Source organism: Artemia sp. Qi Xiang Cuo, chromosome 9 (assembly GCF_049724085.1).
Source record: "Artemia sp. Qi Xiang Cuo chromosome 9, ASM4972408v1, whole genome shotgun sequence".
Taxonomy (NCBI): domain Eukaryota; kingdom Metazoa; phylum Arthropoda; class Branchiopoda; order Anostraca; family Artemiidae; genus Artemia; species Artemia sp. Qi Xiang Cuo.
In genome coordinates this window covers 58,095,673-58,122,436 of record NC_142802.1, presented here as the reverse complement: position 1 = coordinate 58,122,436, position 26,764 = coordinate 58,095,673, and the positions used below count along the sequence as shown (strand labels likewise).

At 32.2% G+C, this 26,764-nt stretch overlaps 1 protein-coding gene across 5 annotated transcripts in view; it reads left to right on the top strand.

Annotated features, from left to right (window-relative positions):
• Nucleotides 1-26,764, top strand: part of LOC148948872 (aquaporin-7-like) — a 209,774-nt gene that overhangs the window by 170,495 nt on the left and 12,515 nt on the right. For all 5 annotated transcript variants that reach the window (XM_089094777.1, XM_089094779.1, XM_089094775.1 and 2 more), the window contains exons 4-6: nt 7,310-7,447; nt 18,849-18,970; nt 24,863-25,080. In XM_089094777.1, the coding sequence (XP_088950903.1) occupies nt 7,310-7,447; nt 18,849-18,970; nt 24,863-25,080 (478 nt within the window). The remainder of the gene's footprint in view (nt 1-7,309; nt 7,448-18,848; nt 18,971-24,862; nt 25,081-26,764) is intronic.

Here is a 26,764-nt window from a genome sequence, read left to right as displayed (position 1 = left end):
GAAATATTCCAACTCTTGCATTTCAACGAAAGAAATTCAAAATGAACTTTGAAAAATCAAGAAAATGTAACTGTGACAAGGTAAACCATAACCAAACACTACTGAAATATGCCAACTCTTGCATTTCAACGAAAGACATTCAAAATGAACATTGAACAATCAATAAAATTTAACTGTTATACGGAAATATTCCAACTCTCGCATTTCAGCAAAAGAAATTCAAAATGAACTTTGAAAAATCAAGAAAATGTAACTTTGACAAGGTAAACCACAACCAAACTCTAATGAAATATTCCAACTCTTGCATTTAAACGAAAGAAAATCAAAATGAAATTTGAAAAATCAAGAAAATGTAACTGTTACAAGGTACAACAAAACAAAACAATACTGAAATATTCCAACTCTTGCATTTCAATGAAAGAAATTTAAAATGAACTTTGAAAAATCAAGAAAATGTAATTGTGACAAGGTAAATCACAACCAAACAGTACTGAAATATTCCAACTCTTTCATTTCAACGAAAGTAATTCAAAATTAACTTTTAAAAATAAAGAAAATTTAACTTTGAAAATGTAAAACACAAACAAACACTACTGAAATATTCAAACTATTTCATTTCAACGAAATAAATTCAAAATGAACTTTTAAAAATAAAGAAAATGCAACTGTGGCATTGTAAAAAACAACCAAACACTACTGAAACATTACATGTTTTACTTTTCATGGGAAGAAATTCAATATGAGTTTTTAGAAATCAAGAAAAGTGATAATATGACATGGTAAATCATAAGCAAATACAAATGAAATATTCCACATCTTGCATCTCAACGAAAGAAATTCAAAATGAACTTTGAAAAATCAAGAAAATGTAAATGTGACAAGGTAAACCAAAACCAAACACAACAGAAATATTCAAACTCTATCATTACAACGAATGAAATTCAAAATGAAATTTTTAAAATCAAGAAAATGTAACAGTGACACTGAAGTATTCCAACTCTTGCATTTCAGCGAAATAAATTCAAAATGAACTTTGAAAAATCAAGAAAATGTAACTGTGACAAGGTAAACCACAACCAAACACTACTGAAATATTCCAACTCTTGCATTTCAACAAAAGAAATTCAAAATGAAATTTGAAAAATCAAGAAAATGTAACTGTTACAAGGTAAAAAAAAACCAAACACTACTGAAATATTCCAACTCTTGAATTTCAACGAAAGAAATTCAAAATGAACTTTGAAAAATCAAGAAAATGTAATTGTGACAAGGTAACACACAACCAAACATTACTGAAATATTCCAACTCTTTCATTTCAACTAAAGAAATTCAAAATGAACTTTGAAAAATCAATAAAATGTAACTGTTAAAAGGTAAAACACAGCCAAACACTACTGAAATATTACAACAATTTCATTTAATCGAAATAAATTCAAAATTAACTTTGAAAAATAAAGAAATTGTAACTGTGACAAGGTAAACCACAACCAAACACTACTGAAATATTCCAACTCTTGCATTTCAACGAAAGAAATTCAAAATGAAAATTGAAAAAATCAAGAAAATTTAACTGTGACAAGGAAAACCACAACCGAACACTACTGAAATATTCCAAATCTTGAATTTTAACTAAATAAATTCAAGATTAACTGTAAAAAATCAAGACAATAAAACTGTGACAATGTAAACCACAACCGAACGCTACTGAAATATTCCAACTCTTGCATTTAAATGAAAGAAATTCAAAATGAAATTTGAAAAATCAATAAACTGTAACTGTGACAAGGTAAACCACAACCAAACACTACTGAAATATTCCAACTCTTGCTTTTCAACGAAAGAAATTCAAAATGAACTTTGAAAAATCAAGAAAATGTAACTGTGACAAGGTAAACCAAAACCAAACACTACTGAAATATTACAACTCGTGCATTTCATCGAAAGAAGTTCAAAATGAACTTTGAAAAATCAAGAAAATGTAACTTTGACAAGGTGAACCGCAGTCAAACACAACTGTACTAGTCCAACTCTCGCATTGAAACTATCTAAATTAAATAATAACTTAGATAAATCTAGAGAAGGTAAAATTTTCAATGTGTACCACAACAATAAAAGTCAGTTTTATTAAAACTATTTCATTTCAATATTTTAAATAAAATTTTAACAATGAAATATAATAATAATGGAACTGTGACAACGTAAATCACGATCAACCACTATTGAAATATTACAACTCTTGCATTTCAGAGAAAGAAATTCAAAATGAGCTTTGAAATATCGAGAAAATGTAACAGTGTCAAGCTCATAAACAGCCAAAAACTAATGAAATCTATCAAATCTTGCATTTCAAAGAAAGAAATTCAAAATGAACTTTGAAAAAACAAGAAAATGTAATGGTTACAAGGTAAATCACAACCAAAAACTACTTAAAAATTCCAACTCTTGCATTTCAACGAAAGAAATTCAAAATGAACTTTGAAAAATCAAGAAAATTTAACTGTGACAAGGTAAACCACAAACAACAACTACTTAAATATTCCAACTCTTTAATTTCAACGAAAGAAATTCAAAATTAAATTTTAAAAAACATTAAAATTTTGACTGTTAAAAGGTAAAAATTATTCTATAGAGCACTTCAAAGGTATTTTCAAGTATGAAAAAAAAAATCATTTAACAAAAAAAATTATGTGTTTATTGACCTAAAAGTAAAGAAAAAAACCACTAGACAAAGCGACATTAGTTTCACAAAACACAAAATGATCTTTTAATACATACAAAAACTACTTATTTAACACAAAAATTTCGTTTTTAATGACAATCAAGTAAAGAAAAACCACACGGAATCAGATAACTGAGTCTCACAAACCCCTTAAAGCTCTTTTAAAAGATACAAAAACTACTTATTTAACAAAAAATTTTCTTTTTTAATTACCATCAAGTAAAGAAAAACCACACGGAATCCGGCAACTGAGTCTCTCAATCCCCGTAAAGCTCAATTAATAGATACAAAAACTACTTATTTAACACAAAAATTTTGTTTTTAATGACAACCCATTAAATCAAAACCACACAGAATCAGGCAACTGATTCTATAAAAACACTTAAAGCTACTTTAAAATAAACAAAAACTATTTATATAACACAAAAAATCATTTTTTAATGACCCTCAAGAAAATAAAAATAAAATGGGATCAGGACACTGATTCTATCAATCACCGTAAAGATGTTTTAAAAGATACAAAAACTACTGATTTAACACAAAAATTTCGTTTTTTAATGACCACCAAGTAAAGTAAAACCACAAGGAATTAGGCAACTGAGTCTCTCAATCCCCGTAAATCAATTTTAAAATATAAAAACAATAATTAGTTAAAACACTAATTTCGATTTAAACGATCAACACTAAAAGAAAAATACCATTTAATAAGGCAAATGAGTATCTCCAACCATGTAAAGTTCTTTTAAAAGTTACAATAATTACTTATTTAACAAAAAAATTTCGTTTTTATTGACCCTAAATAAACTAAAAACCACTGGGAATCCGGCACCTGAGTCTCTCTATCCCCGTAAAGCTCTTTTAAAAGATATAAAAACTACTTTTTTAACACAAAAATTTCGTTTTTAATGAGTACCAAGTAAAGAAAAATCACACGGAATCAGTCAACCTAGTCTCTCAAACCCCTTAAAGCTCTTTTAAAAGATACAAAAACTACTTATTTAACATAAAAATTTCGTTTTTAATTACAATCAAGTAAAGAAAAACCACACGGAATCAGGCAACTGAGTGTCTCAAACCCCGTAAAGCTCTTTTAAAAGATACAAAAACTACTTATTTAACAAAAAAATTTCGTTTTTAATGACCATCAAGTAAAGATAAATCACACGGAATTAGGCAACTGAGTCTCTCAATCCCCGTAAAGCTCTTTTAAAAGATACAACAAATGACCACCAAGTAAAGCAAAATCACATGGAATCAGGCAACTGAGTCTCTCAAACCCTGTAAAGCTCTTTTAAAAGATACAAAAACTACTGATTTAACACAAAAAATTTCGTTTTTAATGACCATCAAGTAAAGAAAAATCACACGGAATTAGGCAACTGAGTCTCTCAAACCTTGTAAAGCTCTTTTAAAAAATACAAAAACTACTTATTTAACACAAAAATTTCGTTTTTAATGACCATCAAGTAAAGAAAAATCACACGGAATTAGGCAACTGAGTCTCTCAAACCCTGTAAAGCTCTTTTAAAAGATACAAAAACTACTTATTTAACACAAAAAATTCGTTTTTAATGACCATCAAGTAAAGTAAAACCACACGGAATTAGTCAACTGAGTCTCTCAAACCCATTAAAGCTCTTTTAAAAGATACAAAAACTACTTATTTAACAAAAAAATATCGTTTTTAATGACCATCAAGAAAAGAAAAATCACACGGAATTAGTCAACTGAGTCTCTCAAACCCATTAAATCTCTATTAAAAGATATAAAAACTACTTATTTAACACAAAAATTTCTTTTTTTATGACAATCAATTAAAGAAAAATCACACGGAATTAGGCAACTGAGTCTCTCAAACCCCTTAAAGCTCTTTTAAAAGATATAAAAACTACTTATTTTAACACAAAATACAAGCAAGCAAATAACATGGGAATTCCTATACACGCAAGCAAATACATGAGTTATTTTTACGTCACAATGTTTCAACTTAAAATCATTATAATTATAGCATCCCATTTCTCATACTTTAATTACCTGTTACGATTTCTTAACCATCGGAAGTTTAACATCACACGGAATTAGGCAACTGAGTCTCTCAAACCCCTTAAAGCTCTTTTAAAATATATAAAAACTACTTATTTTAACACAAAATACAAGCAAGCACATACCATGGGAATTCCTAGACACGCAAGCAAATAACTGAGTTATTTTTACGTCACAATGTTTCAACTTAAAATCATTCTAATTATAGCATCCCATTTCTCATACTTTAATTACCTGTTACGCTTTCTTAACCATCGGAAGGTCAACCAACGTAAATTAAGTTATAGGCAATACTGGTTTAATCTCTTGGCAAAGAGTGTGATGACCCGTAACTACCAGAAAAAAACCTGTTTGGTACGGGGGCGTTGTAGAATAACATGGTATTTGCTATAGCTTCCATAGAAGTAGTACCTTGGTATATACTTTCGTTACCACGAACTGCTTGATAATTTCGTATATTGGTATTTGTATCTTAATTGTGTAGCTTATTAAGGGGGCTTGGAGGAGGAACATACGAGATATGTTCTTGCAAACCTCCAGTTATGGATTTTGGACCATAATTATTACAAAGATGATATCGTTTTATACTTCCAAGCCTTTCTACTTAAGAAGTTACATCAAAAGTGTTGTTTTTAGTGCTATATCACACTTACGGATGGTAGAATTGATAAACATCACGTAGATATGAGCAATAGATTCCATATGAACCATTAAACGTCACTCTAAAAAGTTCTAGTAGCCCACTAGCCTCAGCTTTTCCACTTGAGACATGGCACAAAAAGTGCCGTATTTAATGTTATTTGGAACTTGCTGATGGTTGAATTTATAGGAAGGACGTAGATATGAGTAATAGCTTTTATACGACCTATTAAATATCTGTCTAGGTGTACCAATGATACCAACATGCCCAATAACAATGTGCCAATACCGATACACGTGATATGAATACGTCCGATACCGATACAGTGTGCAGCCCTTTCCCCAGGGACTATGTACTGTCACATTATCACCAAAACCAAATATATTTGACCTTTGAACTATGTTGAACAAAATGGCTATATCAAAAATGTCATTGGGTGACTTTGGGGGAGGGGGCTAGGTGCCCTCCAGTTTTTTGGTTACTTAAAAAGGGTACTAGAAAATTCAATTTGCATTCGAATCAGCTATTGCATATCTCTTTATGATGTTCTGATCCTCCCTAGCTTTGCTAAAAAAAAAAAAAAAAAAAAAAAAAAAAAAAAAAAAAAAAAAATTCTAGCTCATGCAAAAAAGTCATTTTCCTTGTTGTTCAAGGAGGAGGGTTGTAATTTCCCACAACCAAGTTTTCGACCGTTCTGATTCCAATGGTAGACTTTTTATTTTGATCTGACACCATTTTTGAGGGCTTTTAGACTTTTTTTCGAAATCACCATAATTTCTTTTCGCAATAAACTTTTACTTTCAAGAGGAACCGAAAATATAGTTACCATTCCTGAACACAAGGTATCTTTGTTCTAAACGTGCTTTTTAACTTTTGGTTACTATGGGCTGTGGCTCGCTCTTTACTAGATTGCAGCTACCGCTGCAACCATGATAAACCATGTCACGGTTCAATGAACTGCCTGGAAACCCTGAAAAATGACGGTGGTTGGGTATTTTAAATGTTGGTCCAAACAAGGTGACTATGAAGCAGACAAGCACCCAACTCGATGAGTATTTTATTGTGAAAGACAAGTATTTTTTAATATTTTCTCTGAACTATACTGACTGCTCAAAAATATTTTGATTATTCATGATTTGATTATTTAATTATTGATATAATTTTATTCATTGATCAAGTAATTTCTAGGGGCTCACTTGAACCCAGCTGTTACTCTTGCCATGGCAATTTGCATTCGAATCAGCTATTGCATATCTCTTTATGATGTTCTGATCCCCCCTAGCTTTGCTAAAAAAAAAAAAAAAAAAAAAAAAAAAAAAAAAAAAAAACATTCTAGCTCATGCAAAAAAGTCATTTTCCTTGTTGTTCAAGGAGGAGGGTTGTAATTTCCCACAACCAAGTTTTCGACCGTTCTGATTCCAATGGTAGACTTTTTATTTTGATCTGACACCATTTTTGAGGGCTTTTAGACTTTTTTTCGAAATCACCATAATTTCTTTTCGCAATAAACTTTTACTTTCAAGAGGAACCGAAAATATAGTTACCATTCCTGAACACAAGGTATCTTTCTTCTAAACGTGCTTTTTAACTTTTGGTTACTATGGGCTGTGGCTCGCTCTTTACTAGATTGCAGCTACCGCTGCAACCATGATAAACCATGTCACGGTTCAATGAACTGCCTGGAAACCCTGAAAAATGACGGTGGTTGGGTATTTTAAATGTTGGTCCAAACAAGGTGACTATGAAGCAGACAAGCACCCAACTCGATGAGTATTTTATTGTGAAAGACAAGTATTTTTTAATATTTTCTCTGAACTATACTGACTGCTCAAAAATATTTTGATTATTCATGATTTGATTATTTAATTATTGATATAATTTTAGTCATTGATCAAGTAATTTCTAGGGGCTCACTTGAACCCAGCTGTTACTCTTGCCATGGCCATAGTTGGTAAACATCCATGGAAAAAAGTGTTGCATTATATGGCAGGCCAATATCTGGGAGGATTTCTAGCTGCAGCAGTTGTTTTAGGCGTATACAGTGGTAAGTAAAGCACACAAGCATAAGCACCACTTAAAAATATTTCGAATGTCTCTATTAGATTCTAAAATCATAATCATGGTAAATAATCGCTTTAAGGGGATTTCTTATTTAATATATAAAAAAAAATATTGAGCTTGGTGAATGAAGCTCTCAGAATTTTTCCAGAGTTGATATTCAGGATTCCGGAAATTCTATTTCCCTGAGTAATTAATGAAAAGTTGTTTTATAATATTTTCTCTAAGATTTTAAACAAATTTTGTATATGAAGTAACTGCTTAGCTTAAATTGAAATGTAAAACAGGCTATTTTCAAACACCAGAGGAACTTAAAGTAGGGTTTCAATGCAAAATATGCTTGTTGATCAATATTACAACCTCATTTTTTTCGTTTGCAAGCCTTGATGATTTTGCCAAAATAAAAAAGTGAAAGAAACAACGATACAATATAGTTTTAATCTACTTCAATTGAATCTTTTTTAGGCGAAGCAAGTACTGCGGTAACCAAGGCCGTACCCGGGATTTTTGAGGGGTATTTTTGTTTGGAGGGGGGGGGCTTGTTAAAAAAGAACTGTACAAAACTCATCAAAGAAATGTTATGTGTATTTTGTTTTTACCTGCCGGAAAAATATGTTTTGGAGGGGAGGGAATCAAGCCAGATAACCCCATCCCCCCAACTACGGCCCTGGCTGCAGACTAAGCAATTTCATGGCATATTGGCAGTTTTTTCTTTACTACTTAGTAAAATTTACTTTCCTCTTTCTACTACGTAATTTGTTTTACCCTGGGATCTTTTTTCTTTATTTTTTAGTTTGTACAGTCAATGGTAAGTTATCTAAAGGCTGTTAGCAGTGTTTCCACTTCAAATTTTTTCAAATCCCTAGTAGACTGGTCGAAAATTCCTAGAAATCGCTATTTTCAATACCAAAATCCCTAAAGGTTTTCCCATTTTCTGATTTCTTCAAGTCACAAGCCTTGTTATGCTGACTTTTCATAGCATTTGTTCAGGACGACTTATTTTGAAACTCAAGACCTTTTACTTGTACCAAAATATCTTCTTTTTTATATCTTCATTTAAAACAATGCTTTGTAGTTATCGACTAGTTAAGTTCGGTTATGATTTATAGATTCCAGTGCCAGATCTCAGATTCTGGACCATATGAATATATTTTTTTGTCCGTTATTTTTTCCTTCTCTATTGTTTTTTTTTTTTTTGCATCCCCCTCGTTTTTATTTTAATTGTAACGTAGGATTTGCATTAATGGTTTCCAAACGGTCGCTTTTTTAAACATTATTTTTGTTTCGACTTTTTTCATATTGAATTGTGTTAAATATCTAAAAAATGTCTGAAAAAAAGAAAAATTTATCTGCCGAGGGACCTGTAAAAAGGTGACCGAAAATATAAGATTTAAGGATATATAATTGCTAAGAATGTGCTTTAAGCAATACAGAAAACATAAAATACAAAACAGCACTTAAAAATTTTTCACATTCGTATAGTAAGATACAGTAAGGCGAAATAGACTAAGTAAGAGAAATAGATCTCAATTCTGTTTTTAGAAATTTCAATTTCAAAACAGATTTCAATCCTATTTTCTGCTGCGCGTGACCAATCAGAGAGCTTAATTGGTTGCTTCAGTAGGTCAGTGGATATGGTGGTAAAAAAAATATTTTCAACATTGATGAGAATTCGTCTCATCCACTCCTGTTCCATTTGTTTCCATCCCATGATTCGTTCCCATACTTTAAAAAAAAGGGTGGGAGGAAATCAGGCCTTAGTGACTGAGCTGATACAGGGTCAACCATTTCTGCATATTTGTAAATATGCAGAGATTCAATGGAAAAAGATTGTGCAGCTCTGCGTCATTAAATTCAACTGCGTCATGGAGCACATCTGGATCTGATTCTAGTGTCAAGAGAGAGACCTGCCCATTCGGATCTAAGTAAATACTATCGAGAGGAAGGTAAACACTTCGGTCATTCACATTCAATTGAAATGCGTTGGTTGATACATAGTCCTTCTTCATGAAGCTCATAGACAGTTCCTTGATACGAGATTCAGTCACTAGTTTCAAGCGATAAAACAGTAGTTTTTCAGCTTGAAAAGGTACATTAAATTCAGTAAACAATCCCAATGCAAAGGCAACAAATTCAGACATGCACTTCATGACTGGGTTCAGATTTGTGTATACAAGCGTTGGCCTCAGGTGACTTTGTGCTGCGGTGAGTTGTTAGGAGTAGTAATAGTAACAGCTTTAGCGTAATGAGCAAGGTATTGAGGAGGGGGGAACCCTTCATATACGGAATAAATCTATGAATATTAATACACAAATTCTGTTTTAATTCTCATGTACGGTGAGCCAAAGTCGGCCCTGCATTAGCTAAAAAAACGTTCAGAAATTAAATTAAAAATAGTTTTTTTTAACTAAAAGTAAGGAGCGACATTGAAACTTAAAACAAAAAGGAATTATTGTTTTAATTGTTTTGAAAACTAGATTTGCGTGAAAACTAGATGAGTGAGGAATTGAGGAGGGGACAACCCTTTTTATATACGGAATAATTTCTGTTCGTTTTAAGTTTTAATGTCGCTCCTTACTTTCAGTTAAAAACAGATTTTTTGTATTTAATTGCAGATAAGAGCTTGAAACCTCTATAGAATAGGAAGTTATTCACGCTCATTAGGCATTTCAATAACATACAAGAGAATTTGGAGAATTATTGGAGTATCGAATAGATATTAAAAGTAAAAACTAAAACCATTAAACAACTCCTAGAGGAGATACCCCACCCCTTTCAGGGGATTAAGTCCAGCATTTTTATTGGGGACAAAAGGGGTCCATATCCGGATATTCAAGGGGCATGGGCTATATAATAGTTATTTTCTCCAAATTATTGGGAAGGGGGCAGCTGCCCCCATCTTGATACGACACTCCTGCCCCCTTACTCCCCACCGACTTCAATCATCAAACTATAATCGATTTAACCTATCTAGTTATATTGCAGATTTTATCATTGAAAGCATCAAGCCTTATTTTCTTTTTCAATAGTTTCTTTTTCGTTTCGGAAAATTATGTTTAATGCCTACCTACATTCTTTTTTTCCATTGACTCCACTGAAATCTTTTTTGGAACTGATAGATATTAGAGAGTGAAAAACCTTAAATATCAAAGAAAAAATTTACCAGAGCAAATGTTAGGAAATAAGAAGTATAGAACATATTTGCAATTTTGTGATTTAGTAGGTTTGCCTATCATTTTGATGACAAAGCTCTGGAGTCTTTTTATTTATGATATGGTGCGAAAATAGAAGTTTCAAAGGCGGTATATTTGCATAAATGTTAATTTGGAACGTATTGAGAGGTGCAATGGACCTCTATTTTCCTTTTTTTATTAGTTAGCCTCCTGTATGACTTATTTGATTGAATATTATACCTAAATACCTAAAGCTACATTCTGACAAGAGCCAAATATTAGTACGGCATTCGCTACCCGCTACCTGATTTCAGGCTACCCGCTGTAAGCGAAAATTATGAGTGAAATGCTTGGTTCGTTTCTGTTCCGAATAAGGGATGAAAAATCTTTTTTTGCCGGAAACACTATGATAAAATAAAGTAAAATTTATGATATAAATAAATAAAATAAATAAAGAATCATTCTTATTCTTTTCAGAATAAGAATTAACAAAGTATCTGACAAAGTAAGAAGTAACAAAGTATTTGATTGACTAATGAATCTATGCCTTATATCGTGAAAAGTCACTACTTTGGAACGTATTGGGAGGTGTAATGGACCTCTATTTCCTTTTTTTATTAGTTAGCCTCCTGTATGACTTATTTGATTGAATAATGAATCTATGCCTTATATCGTGAAAAGTCACTACATTTAAGAAAAACCTTAGAAATTCATTAACAATGAATGTTAATTTGGAACGTATTGGGAGGTGTAATGGACCTCTACTTCCTTTTTTTATTAGTTAGCCTCCTGTATGACTTATTTGATTGAATAATGAATCTATGCCTCATATCGTGAAAAGTCACTACATTTAAGAAAAACCTTAGAAATTCCTTTAAAAATCCAGAATACTTGAAAAAATCCCTAAGAATCCCCAAATCCCCAAATGAAAAAAATTGCCCCTAACAGACGTCAAAAATCCCCATTATAGGGGGAAAATCCCTAGAATGGAAACACTGGCTGTTAGTTGAGGAATTAAATTTACGTAGCACCTCCCTGTTTAATCACTTAGGACGCTCTTGCAAGTAAAACAATACACAGGGCATGTAAAAAGCTCTAAAAAAATGCCGGAAAATAATGTAGCAGCGTAAACCAAGGGATGAAACAATTTCTGTTACACTCATTTATAATTGGCGTTTTTGAACTAAATGACAAAATATATTTGCCAACCGAAAAAAATTTCTTCAAAAAATTCTATCACCCAATACTTTGTTCACTTTGTTTGGACACGAACGAAAGTAGATACCTCTTTTGTTTATCATCGTCATTTACCCCCACCCCTTTTACCCCACCCAATATACATCCATCTATGTTACAGATATGGTATTTTTTTTTTTTTTTTGTTTGCAAGCAGGAAATATTTGCAAACGCTTGCAAGCGTTGGAATAAATATAGCCTGCTATTTTGGGGGGTTAGGGAGTGGGTATCTGTGTTACTTGAGTGGACGTATGGAAAAGGCACAGAAATTTGGTTTTATGATGACCACTACACCGAAGCAAAATGTAAGATCCCAGGCAGCAACATTTTATGAATAGGGTATTAGTAACCAGGGTTGAAATCGTTAATATCTTTAGTAAGCAGGGTTAAATCGTTGTAAAAAGCGTCTTTATGACAAGTAAGGCTATCAAATGAACCTAATGAAAAAACTATATTTTCTCGCTTCTTCTCTTAAAAAAAGCCTTTATGCCCCAGACATCTGTGTGACCTATTTCCTTTTCATTTTAAAATCTCTGTTTTTATCCCTACGTACATAAGTAATGATGGTTACTGATAAATTTTAGTAGCATTAGCCATCGGGGTAGCCAGCGTAAGGTTTTGGATTGGATGTCTAAAACCCTCTCTAAAGAATATGAAAAAATGGTTAAAACTTTTGATGGGTCTGTTGCCTTCACAATTTACTTGAAGAAACGTCCTGTTTATTTAAATGTATAGGCAAGAATTACAAATATATCACCAAGTTGTCGTTATACTCAAGTCTTCAATGAAATGACGTATGTTTCAGCCCTTTGATGAATATTATCATTGGTATTAACATATCATTCAATAAGAAATAAGAAAACATAGTAGGCCTATTTATAACTTATAATTGTCTTTGTAATATGTTTATAAAATTCCCCTGTGAAGTATATATGTTGCAATATTTGGCAATGAAAGTTTATAGATTCATTGATCTCAACTTAGTATTTGCTGACGATAACATTGATTACCAAGTTAATCTAGAAGAAAAATTGTTATTTTTCCTAAGTATCCTTCATATTTGCTGACGATAGCATTTATTACCAAGTTAAGCTATTGGAAAAAATTGTTACAAGTTCATAAGTACTAAAAGTTCTTTAGATTACTTTTTTATTATAAAATTGTGGGGAAATCATTAACAATAATTCCAGTAAATATTTTAGGATCTATATTTTGTTACGCAAGAAAACATTGAAATTTTATTTTGAGAAAATAGCTTGGACTGAGCGAATAAATTTCATTGGATTAGTGCTTATAAGGGCTTTGTGAGTATTATTCGCCCACCCAACGGTTCTTATTTGAATATAAAAATTACTGGAAATAAACTGTTGAATTTTTTGTTGGATGGAAACAGGGGAATTTTGAGTGCGTTGGCAGGTGGGATGAGTGTTTTTTGGAAGGGTCGTTGCGATCAGGAGCAGAGCAAGTTCAGATTTGTTTTCTCTCTATTTCTTTCTTTTCTTCTCTTTTTTAAATTCTTAAAAAATTCTTCTCTTTTTTAAATTCTTAAAAATTCTTAAAAATTTTTTAAATTAAGAGGTTACTCCAAGCAAATGAAAGATTAAGAAAGGTTAATTGTTCTTTTGTATTGCGTTTTTTTTTTAGTGTTTTTTGTTTGTTTGTTTTTTTGTTGTTTGTTTTCTTGAATAAACCCCGTTATTAAATTGAATAAAATGAAAATTGAAATTGAATAAGTGTTTCGCAGTTCCTGTCACATGAAGTGTTTGAAGCGTCATAATAACGTCATAAAAAGATAACGCATAAATCCAGCTTTGGCTTACTGCCAGATCGTATGCTTTTTTGTTACTTTCTTCTATGTACAGGTGTACAAAGCTATAAAAAAAGAATCTAAACAGTAAAACTTATATAAAAGCACAGTAAAAGAAACATTTTCATTGTTGTAGAATGAAAACATGTTTTCAGTTTACTATTCTGTAATTCAAAAGCTAATAAACTAACAATATACTACTTGTTTTATTATCATTTGTTTGTATCACAGGGAATATATTATTACGAAGATAAAATTGGATCAAATTTTATTTTTGCACTCATTTCACATAAGAAAAGAATATTGACATGTTCAAAATTATGAATTTATATTTTATTGCCCGCAACTCAATCTAGAGCCGTGATTCCCAACGTGGGGCGCAGGCCTCACCGGTGGGGCTTAGTAATATTTTGGTTGGTCATGGTCAGGACGTGCACCCTTCCGCTGACTATACTTTAGACCCTTAATTTTGAAAAAAAAAACACTTTGAAGGTGAATGACGTCGTATTCAAGTGCATTTAAAAGAGCAAAAAAGATACATGATAGTATTGCAATGACGCCAAATATTGTATAAGAAGCGTTGTATTCGGACAATATTTTCATTGGCATAAAATATGCCTAGAGGAAGAGCCAAAAAATATACCAAGTTAATGGTCACAATAAATATCACAAGGGGGGACATTATGATTTTATGCTTGTAAAATAAGCATTTTTTTTAGTTTGGTCACGCTTTGACGATAAAAAATGGTAACCATCGAAAATATTGTCTAATTATTCTGTTTAATTATCATTTTTTATCTAAATTTAAATCGCGTAATTGTATTAAATATTAAAATTGAGTTGAATAGACAAATATAGTTATAGGTTGAATAGAACTATTAAATTCGAAAATATTATTAACCATTAAAAATAATTCAAGTGCCCTTATGTACTATTTCTAGCTAAAAGATTACTGCTTCACAGTTTAACAAAATAAATAAAAGATAATGTGGTAGGCACAAAGATCTGTGGCATTTTAAAATTCATCGCTTAATTAGAAATAGAAATGTTGCAATAAAAATAAATCATATCGAAAAAAGTCAAGTGCTCACAATGGAAAAAATTGATGTATTGGCGGCCAATTTGATGCAGGTACTTATTTTATATGAAGCAGGAACAATAATGAGGAAGAATTTAAAGAAAAAAAATACATAAAAACTTAACCACCAAGAATTCCTGTTTGTATGTATGGAATAGATTAACGACAACTCTTAAAAAAGGGGGAAATATCACTGTTTGCGATGATAGTCAGAATTATGTTAAATTAAAAAATTATATTCAATATCTGCAAATCTGTATTCCTTGCGGCGTGTGGGATTGAACCAGGCCACCTCTGATTGTGTAGCTTGGACTCTTCCCCCATGCTACCGCAAGGTAGTTTATTTTATGGTTCTTAAGTTTATATATAAAGTTGAAGAAATAAAACTGATCTTTAATCATTTCATTTTGTCCTGTTCCATGCACTATCCATGCATAGATAGTAAAAAGAAAGAAAACGGGGTTTAAAAAAAATTCTTATTTAGTGGTTGGTCTCTCCACAAGCAAACGCTATAAAGTTCTGAAAACTTCTTTAAACCTTACAAAATACTTTACTTATAGTTTACTAACACTTTATTTCCTCATTAAACCAAGCCCAAAAAATTATACCAAGTTAATGGCCTTTTAAGCTTAATTCAGGTGAATATATGTAAAATTTTGAGCAACAAAATTTAAATATCACAAGGGGGGCATCTGGATTGTAGAAATGCCTAGGTGGGGCAAGGCCCAAAGTCAATAGGGATCCCACTGATCCATGGGTGCCCATATGGGGGGGCGGGGGGGGGGGGCGCTTGCCCCCCCTAGGCTGAATGATGCTGCCTTATTTTTATATTTTTTTTCAGAGTTTTCTATTATATAGCATTAAAAGTAGCAATTAGACGAAGTTTGCCCCCCCCCCTGGAATTCAGCTTATGGGCGCCCATGCACTGATCTAGAGCAACACACTACTTGTATTATAATCATTTATTTAAATAAATACAATCTAGGACCACACTGGCTATACATGACTTAAGAAACTAAGAGACGAAAAAAAGTAGTTAAGACAAAAGAACAGTATCTGTTCTCTTTTTGTCAAGTACACTTCGAAAGTTTAGTTGTCTTTTTTTTTTTTTTTTTTTTTTTTTTTTTTTTTTTTTTTGATCAATTTCAATGACTTAAAGAACATGAAAATTGGAACTTGGAATGTTACGACGTTAAAAACTGACTATCGTATCGATATTTTGACTGACGAATTCAGACGATTCGAACTGGATTTATTAGGAGTTTCAGAAACTCATATCCCAGTGGTAGGAAGCATGAAATTAGGTGATATAGAATTTGTTTACTCAGGCAGGAAGGATGGGGTACATAGACTGGGAGAAGGGCTCATGATGAATAAGGAAGCTGCTAAGTCTTGTTTAGGCTGGGAAGGTATTGATAATAGAATACTAATTGCTCATTTTATGACTAAAAAGTTCAAGGTATCAGTCATAGTAGTATACGCCCCTGTAAAACCGACCGACGGTATAACAATTGTAGGTTGTAGGTATAACAATCTAGTATTTTGTAGGTATAACAATCTAGTTATAACCAATACGGTTTTTGGTAAAATTCACGTGATGGTAAGACAGCAAACCTTATTGATTATGTTATAGTAAACCGAAGACTGGCAGGATCAATACAAGATACTAGGGTATATAGGAGTGCCGTTATTGATGTTAAAAGTAAAGATCAGCATCTAGTATCGTCAAGGGTTAATTTAAAGCTGAAATATCGGAAGGGTAACTACCTCCCGGGAATTTATGATGTTAGTGGACTTCAGGATGAGAATTTGAGAGAAACTTTCCAGGAACCGTTTAATATTAAACTTGAGAGTTTAAAATTTGATAATATGGAAGATGGTTGAAATAATTTTAGAAAAATAATTTGTGAAGTTGCTGAAATTATATTAGGGAAGAAAGCTAGGACTGCAGCTAAGAATATTAGTGAAAAAGCTTTATGTTCAACAGAAAGGAGAAAGGACTTGTACAAGAATCATCTGAGTGATAGATCATATGACAACAAAAGGAATGTAAAGAATGTGGAGAAAGCATTAAACTATGAACTAGGGAGGTGTGAAGTAGAGGCCATGGATAAAATTGCCGAGGATCTGGAAGATGCAGCTAGACGGCATAATAGTAAAATATTTTACTGGCATGTTAACAAATTGAGAGGGAGTAGTCAATCCGGACTTGGCCAGTTAAAGATAGTAATGGGGCCGCAATTAGCGATAAGGAAAAAACTAAAGAGAGATGGGCCGAACATTTGGATAATTTGCTTAACCAAGATAGAGTTTCAGGAAAAGATATAGAGGAAAATGAAAAAGTTTGTGATACATTGGATGTGAAAGAAGATTTTTTTTTGTGAGGAAGAATTAGCGACTGTACTAAAAGGATTAAAAAATATTAAGGCTCCAGGTGCTGATAGGGTGGTAAATGAGTTTCTTAAATATGGTGGCTCTGAGGCTAGAAATAAGCTACTGAAGATTATGAATATGATTTTTGAAAAAGGGGATGTACCTAACGATTTTAGGAAAACCTTAATTGATCCACTTTATAAGAAAGGTGATAAAAGTGAGTGTGGTAATTATCGAGGCATTAGTCTGGTCTCTGTAGGTAGTAAATTACTAAGTAATATGATACTTTTTAGACTGAGAGATGCCGTAGAAAAGTTTTAAGAGAAGAATAGTGCGGTTTTAGAAAAGGTAGAGGATGTGTCGACCAATTTTCACTCTTAGGCTAATAATTGAGAAGTGCCTGAGTTTTCAAACACCTTTGGTCCTTTTCAAGCACCTTTGGAGCAAGCGTTCGATTCTGTTGATAAAAGAGCTTTAGTAAAGGTTTTATCCTTGTATGGTATACCAGACAAATAGATTAAAGTGATTAGTGCTATGTAAGAGAATAAAACCAATGGGGATAAGGTAGGAAATGAGTTAAGCATCTTGTTTCGTATTAAATAAGGAGTTAAGCAGGGTTGTGTTTTATTCCTTTTCATATGAGTCATTCTGAAGAACTTTTTCTTAAGGAGAACAGAAAAAGCACTGAAAAGTTACGAAATGAAATCGAGAGAAAAAAGTCCCCTGGACTTCGATTATGCTGATGATTTAAGCATCCTAGATGAAAGTGTGAGCAAAATGAATGAAGTTTTAGAGGTTTTGCGAGTTCAGGGTGCTAGAACAGGTTCAAAAATTACTGTTAAGAAGACTAAGTAACTAAGGCTAGGAATAAGTGAAGATGAAAAGGTGACTTTGGGTAATGAAAAGATTGATCAGGTGGGCAGCTTCACTTACCTTGGTAGTATTATTAGTAAAGATGGATGGAGCAGTGAAGATGTTAAAAGTAGAATAGCCAAGGCTCAGGGTGTTTTTTCACAGTTAAAAAAAAAGTTTGGTAGAATAGGAGGATAAGTCTGCAAACCAAGATTAGAACATTAGAAGCTAAAGTGATGACAATGGTCAAATATGGCTCTGAAGCATGGACGCTCCGAAAAGCGGATGAAGATTTGCTAGATGTTTTCCAGAGAAATTGCTTACGGATTGTTCTGGGTACCCGGCTGACTGACCATATTTCAAACAATAGGCTATACAAAAAATGTGGTTCAATACCGCTCTCTAGGGCTATAATGGAAGAAAGGTTGAGGTGGCTAGGGCACGTCGTGTGGATGAAGGATGACAGATTGCCAAAGATTGTTCTTTTTGGCCAACCGGCTAGGGCTAAACGGAAAGCAGGTCGTCCTCGTCTGGGGTGGGAGGACGTCATAAAGAAAGATTTAAAGGAAATGGGAACTTCGTAGGTAGGTGTAAAAAGGGAGGCTTTGAATAGGTTGGGGTGGAGGAGGAGCGTGCGTAGCTGTGTTGGCCTCAGGCGGCTTGGTACTGCAGTAAGTTGTTAGTAGTAGTAGTAGTAGTACTGTGGACGACTTGGCCGAGGTCCTTGTCGAAATATTTGCTTGTTCTTCGTCTTTCATATTTTACCACTGGCTGACGAAATTCCTCGTTTTCTCACCTATTTGATTTGATTTTTTCATTTATTATATCCTTTCCTCTCTTGGTTTCTTAAATCATTTATTTATTTTAGAGGGAATATATTATTACGAAGATCAAGTTGGCAATGGTACCCTAAACATCGGCAACACGGCTGGTATTTTTGCGACATACCCTTATATGTGGACAACGACATTAGGAGGCTTTGCTGACCAGGTAAGTCGTGATTGAACTGGGCCACAGTTGTTAAAAGAAAAGGGACTCAAATTGTTAAAAGATTAAACAATCGTACAGTATTACTCTGAATACACCTCGTAAACAGTCTAGGGGGTATATTGAATTGTTAGTCTTATTAAGCGTAGATCACAGTAGACAGAATATACACAGTAAGCTTATCGCAGATCATTTCTGGTCTTCGTTCTCGGTGCGAACAAAAAGCTCCTCCCGCTTATTTCTGCATTAGCGGGAATGCAGGTTAGTCTATTTCCGAGTGTTTCAATGCACTTTGTTGTAAACAATCGTAAACAGACTAACCTGCATTCCCGCTAATCTGACTTCGCCTATGTTTATATCTGCAAAAACGTTCTCCGGAGCACTCGCACCCCGGTCCGGGATTTTACAATGGGTGAGATAGAGAATGATCATACTGCTAATTATATGAACTGTGGCATAGATTGACCATAACAGTGAAAAATAAACACTTACCTAAGAGAGCTGTTTTTACTGGATTCGATATTTTCTAATGCCCCAAGTCTTGCATAATGTTTTCTATATTTTTTGTTTCGTCGAAGTTTCTTTTGGAGAAGCGGTGAATTTTAAATTTAGTATGGTTGTATTTAGAAAAAACAAGTTGTTTTGCTGCTCTCTAGCTTTAACTAAACAATTTTAAATAAATTATCATATTGTTTATAAGATCCAAGATTTTTCTGTTATAGGTTCTTAAGATACGTGTTTTGGTCAGTTTCAGGTGTTTATAAAGTTTCATGTTCCTAACTCTTTTTTGCATCTTAAAATTTAAGGGTACGCTCTTGTTAGGACTATGTGACAAATTTGAGAATTTAGAAGTTGTTTTATCTGCCATTTATTGTTACCACATCTGTATACAGAGCACGTATGTGGGCATTTATTTATGCGGAGTGGGGGGGGGGGCTCAAGTTTAGAAAATATTCAAAGAAACAGGTGAAATATAAGCAAAGAGATTATAGGTACTTAAAGAAATATTATTAGAAATAAAGCTGTATCAATTAAAAAAAGAAATCTAAAATCTTGGAGTGTGAAAATATGTGCCAAATGGGAGAAATAAATCATAAAAAGTTTATCAATTTTTCTTTTTTTATAGATGAATAAAAGACGTTTTTTTAGTTTTGTAAAGCGAGGCACCTAGATAAGAGGATTGACCCGCTCATTTAACACTTCAAAAGTATCCATAATATTTTGTTATTTTTGTAATTAACGTAAAATTAAACCATGGTACTTTTAGATACTAGATACTTCGAGGTCGTAAGAAACCAGTCTTCTCCATACCTTGAAGTTCATATCCACCCCGTTGATGTTAAAAGCCAGTCTCCATTTGGCAGATTCTGCAAATCTGCACCGCCAATCTGCAAATTTTATTTGCAGATTTGCAGACTTCTTTTCCGACTTCGTATTGCCAGTCTGCAGATACTGCAACTTTCGACGTTGCTTTTTCTGCAAGATGGCAAAATGGCAGAATCTGCCAAATGGAGACTGGCTTTTAGAAACCTCTGGTTTGACAAAGATACAGACCGAGTGGATATTATCAGACTATATTGAAAATCAACTTCTTGACAGTATATTGTCTGGAATCTTTAACATAACTGGCCACAGAGATTAAAAAAAAAAAAAAAAAAAGCCAGTCTCTTTGATGTTCTGATCAACCCCCCCCCCCCTCTGGATACGGCCTTGGTTAGCTGATTGTTGGCTGCCCGCCATTAGGTTTTGAACCGTAGTAGGGGTAATACGAGTTCTAATTTATGACTGAGAGTTTCCCACAAAGTTTTTTTTTAGATGGAGTAAAAAAAAAACAAAGAACAATTAAATCTTCATAGTAGTGAATAGTAAGTAAATAGCGATGCTTATCAATAACGAAAGCAAAAAATATCAATAACGAAAAAAAATCAACAGAAAGTAAGGAGCAATATCAAAACTTAAAACGAACAGATATTATTACGTATATGAAAAAGATTACCCCTTTTCAAGAACTCGCTCTTTACGTTAAAGTTTTTTATAGAATTTTTAAAAAAGCTTTAGTATTCTAATTAAACGGCCCTTACGTTTCAGGAGTCGTTCTAAAAGAATTCGGACACACAGTCAAAATTTTAGCGCAAAGAGCGAGGCCTCGATAAGGGGGTAATTTTTTTCATATACGTAATGATTTCTGTTTGTTTTAAGTTTTGATACTGCTCCTTACTTTCTGTTGAAAAAAAAATAGTTTTTAAATTGAATTCTGATCTTTTTAAATAATCCCAAAAAATCCGGCTCCCCCCCCCCCCCATGGAAAATTCCTTCCCCCCGAGGAAAATTCCTGCATGGAAAGTTCTTTCCACATAAAACATTCCCCCCTCGCTAGGAAATTCCACCAAACAATTCCATTCTACCTCAAAATTCCACCCGTTAAGTTTCTTGCGGACGTTTCTTGCGGACACGGAAAATCCCCTCCTCTGTGGAAAAGTTTTCCTTCAAATCGCCCTTCCCCCGCCCCCTAGAAGAAAGTTACTCTCATAGAAAGTTCCCTCGGGAAAAATTATCCAGTGGAAAACTCCCCTGTGGAGAACTTCTCTCGTGGAGAATCCCCCCCCCCTACTGAAGGATACTCTAGACAATTTCAACTTGGTAGCAATTTCCCGCGGACGATTCCCCTTCAAATCTTCACATGTAAAATTAAGTTGGCAATGAAAAAGTAAGACAAATAAAAATAATTTCGTATAGGACTTCTGGCAAATTCCCCGAGTGTAAAATTACCCCTCAAGAGTTCACCCCCGGAAAATTCCCTCCCCCCGTTAAATTGTCCCTGTGGAAAATTATCATGGCGGAAATCTCCCCCCCCCCAAAAAAAAAACTTTTGCTATACCTCCCAATAACAAATGCTATACGTTAACAATGGGTAAATTTCATGACTTACAGACCTTTCCCCAGGGGCTGTGGGAGGTCATGTTATCCCCAGAGGCATAGTTACTGGAATTTTCAACTATGCTGAACAAAATAGAAATCTAAAAGTTTTAAAAATTTTGATCGGTCGACTTTGAGGGAAAAAGGAGGGGGGTGGGAGGGGGGCTAGTTACCCTCCAATCTATTTGATTACTTAAAAAGGGCACTAGAACTTTTGATTTCCGTTAGAATGAGTCCTTTACCGATTTTCTACGACTATTGGTTCGTTGCGATCACCCCTGGGGAAAAAAACAAAAAAACGAACAAATAAACACGCAGCCGTCATCTTTCTCCTGGCAAAAAAAATACAAAATTCCACATTTTTTCAGATTGGAGCTTGAAACTTCTACAATAGGGTTCTCGCATACGTTGAACTTGATGGTGTTATTTTCATTGGGATTCCTTGACTTTTAAGGGGTGTTTTCCCCCCTTTTAAAAAAACAAACATATTTTCTCAGGCTCGTAGCTTTTGATGGATTACATTAAACTTAATAAATTTTATATATTTGGAATCAACTTAAAAAGCCAAATATTTTGGTATATCTGTTAATTTCAAAATCTATTAATTCGTGTTTTACAGTTTCGGTTACTATTTAGCCGTGTCGCTCCTTACTTACAGTTTGTTTACCACGAACTGTTTGATAGGTAAGTGAGACTGTAGAAATGTTAAACCATGCTTCCTTCTTGAAAAGAAAAACGACGAAGAGCTTGATCAAATTCGACATAATTTTTTTTTTTTTTACCTATTTTGTCCAGATATGAGACTTTTCAGTAGTTTTAGGGGAAATCGAATTTCTTTCTATTTTTTTTTTTAACAGCCTAAATAAAAAGAAAACCTTTTAATAACATTTTAAAAAAGTGGTTTCATAGCTAGAAAGTAGTAACGAAGATGAACGGGCTAGAAGTGTTTTTATCCAGATGTTTTCACTTCCTATATATATATATATATATATATTTATTTTTTATATTGTATTATATATTTGTATGATACATTTAAAGAGGTTTACAATCCTTGGAGTGGCTTAATTTTCTGAATTGTTTGGTTTATTGAGGTTTAATTCGCACGTATTTGCTCCTGTCTTTGTATATGTTTTTTTTTCTTTCATTTTCTTTCTTTTTGTTATACTCCATCGTCATGCTTTGTATTTTTAATGGGTTATAAAATAAATATATATATATATATATATATATATATATATATATATATATATATATATATATATATATATATATATATATATATATATATATATATATATATTGTTAGAAATTTGTCAAATGGATACCTTCTCAATAATATATTCTATTGTTGTAAAGAATGTATATTGAGTGTAAATGGAAAATATTATAAAAGAGTAGTGAGTACAAGTGTAACTAATATTAATGACTGAAGGTATTAAAGTTTCCCAGGTTTGACTGTTGATCACTTCGCTTATTCTCTCATCTTGCCTGTCTTTTTAGTTGCCGATTCCAGTGGGCGAAAGAGAGTCGAGAGAAAAATGCTAATATATGCTGTTTGCGGTTTCACGTGATTTCTTAGAGGGAGAGGGGGTCATCCCAAGTGCAGTTAGGTATAGGTCACATTGCATTATATGGATATGTGATGCTATGCAATTTTTGCAGCCCAAGTCGTTAATAAAGGATATTATTTATGGAGGGAGGATATAATTGTGCGTTATTTTTTTATTGTAACTGTTTTAGCTTGACTAATAAATTTGTTCTAAAATAGTTTATTGCAACATAAAAAAAACAAAGAATAGTATTTATAAAAGATACCTCGGAACACTGAAAAAAATGAACGATGGAAAAAATGAGTATTCTTGTTTGTATATTTTTAACGTCCATTATGTTGAATGTATTAAGTTAAACTCCTATATTAAACTTCTTGAAACTAAACTCCTATATTAAACCCCTTAAAATTAAACTCCTACTAAATTGAATTCCTTCATATTAAACATCCACTTATTTTATTTACAACGTACAAATAACAGTTTAATAGGGATAAATCCTTTTGTTAGACAGTGAAATCAATGACAAAATCTCTGGATATTTTGGTCACTATGTATGTGACTGAAATATCCAGAGATTTTGTCATTGTTTTCACTGTCTAATAAAGTATTTATCCCTATTAAACTGTTATTCTTACGTCATGGAAAGATTACGACTTATTTACAACAATACGTTAATGCTATTTTTCTGAACTGAATTCGATTTTTAGTTATTTTCTCAGATTTTACATATTTTATTTATTATATACAGATTATATTATATTTTATATAATTAAATTATTTTATTAATATAATTTATAATATATAACATATTTTATTATAATATAATATAATTTATAATTTATAATAAAATTAAACTCCTACTAAATTGAATTCCTTCATATTAAACATCCACTTATTTTATTTACAACGTACAAATAACAGTTTAATAGGGATAAATCCTTTTGTTAGACAGTGAAATCAATGACAAAATCTCTGGATATTTCGGTCACATATATAGTGACCGAAAAATCCAGAGATTTTGTCATTGTTTTTACTGTCTAATAAAAGAATTTATCCCTATTAAACTGTTATTCTTACGTCATGGAAAGATTACGACTTATTTACAGCAATACGTTAATGCTATTTTTCTGAACTGAATTCGATTTTTAGTTATTTTCTCAGATTTTACATATTTTATTTATTATATACAGATTATATTATATTTTATATAATTAAATTATTTTATTAATATAATTTATAATATATAACATATTTTATTATAATATAATATAATTTATAATATATAGTATATTTATAATATATTTCATTTATATATCTATATAATACAATATATAAAATATTTATTTTATATAATTAAAATTATAAACATTTTATTATATTTTAATATTATTATATTTTATTATATTAAAGGTTTTATTATATTTTACAGATTTTCGGAACCATGACTCTTCTTATTGCTGTTTGTGCTATAACAGATGAAAAGAACATGCAGATTTCCAAGCCTCTGATTCCTCTATATGTTGGCTTTACCATTTTGGCAATTGGTGTTTGCTTTGGAGCAAATTGCGGCTACGCCATCAACCCAGCAAGAGATTTGTCACCACGTATTATTACTCTGATTGCAGGATGGGGCACAGGCACATTCACGTAATTATTGTTGATTTTGTAATGATTAGTAAAAAAGTTGCAAAAAATAAGCAAACACACTTCCCATATAACGAATTTAAAACCAATACATTGCTGCATACCGGGCAAAAATGAGGAACCCCAAATAAATTTAACCAAATTTTTTTTGTCCCTCCCCCCTCCCAATAGTAGCAATTGCATGCAATTCAGTTTTTATTATAGCCTACATAATCCCGACAGTAGATGGCGTAACTAAAATAATTCACACATACCACGGTGGCTTTCAGTTTCTTGTGATTCGTGAAAATGATGATAAATAACTGTTTGTGTATATAAAAAAAGGAGTGTTTTGAAAAAATTATAAACATAATAAGAGATAAATTTTCTTATAAAGGCTGTGTCTGAAATAATAATAAAAATAATTTTCTTTATAGTGAAAATAATTATTTTCATTATAGATTATTTGTGAAATCAAGTTGGCCATATTTCTGACCGTCTATTTTTTTAAGATCACCCATTTTAAAGATCACCCAAATTTGTTGTAACGCATCTAAGATTCAATAGAGAAAAGATGATTGCGGTGAATTAAATTTTACTTAACATTTTTGATATTTTCTTACCGTTAAGAAAATTTCAGATCTTGCTGCTCTGTGTCTCAAAATTAAATGAATTAAATATATTTTTACTTATATTGAATTACATATATTGAATTACATAATTAAATGAATAAAATATATTTACGTGGAAGATAACGCATAGTAATGTTTCGTGACGTAATGTTTTGCACCACCAAGGGTTCTTGCAGCTGAAGTTGCAGAACCCCAGGTTAAAGTCAAGTAAAGTGATGATGCTAATGAAAATAGCGTGAAAATCAAGTGAGAAAAATACTTTTTTTTTGTCTTTGGACTCCTGTGTCTAACCTTTAGTTGAAAGCTTTTCTGATTATTTATTCGTTTAATTTTATAAAAGGGCACAAGCCACTCCAATTTACAATCGAATGAGCTCTTTTCGAAGTTTCTACGACAACTCCTTCGATACGAAGTGCCCTGGTCTAAAGAAAAAAAATAATAAATAAATAATACATTGTGCTAACATCGTTCTTTACTTAGGCAGCGCGATACAAATGAATGAATGTGCAAATGAATGTGTATTGTCAGTTTAATATACATATACTGATATTTAGCAATCAAAATGTTAATATTATTTGATTTATTGAAGTTATAAAACTATAAACATAAAAACATTTATATTTTTTAGTAAAGTGCAAATGATGTTCTGGCCTTGGGAAGTCATAGGGGTTTTGAGCCCTACTCATGTTAATTTCTGCTTGTTTTGATTTTGACTCGGTTATTTATTGTAATTTCTGTTCGTTTTGGGTTTCATTGATTTATCGATGTTGATTTCTGGTAGTTTCACGCTTGGTAGATTATTTGATTTCATTTTTGCTCATTTTTGGTTTAATGGAGTTCTTAACTTTTCTTTGAAAAACTTGTTTTGTGAAAAAGTTTTTTCTAATTAATTCTAGGTAAAGCTAGTTTCAGAAGCCTTGTTTCAAAGGCTGTGAAGCTAAAATACTAAACGGGTTATGAGGGCTGTGGTAATTTGAAAGCCGATATGTTATACTTCACAAACATTACAAATGGGATTTATTTACTTGTTTATTTTTTTTTATTTAGGAACAGCTGTTTGTACTAGGAAGGCATTA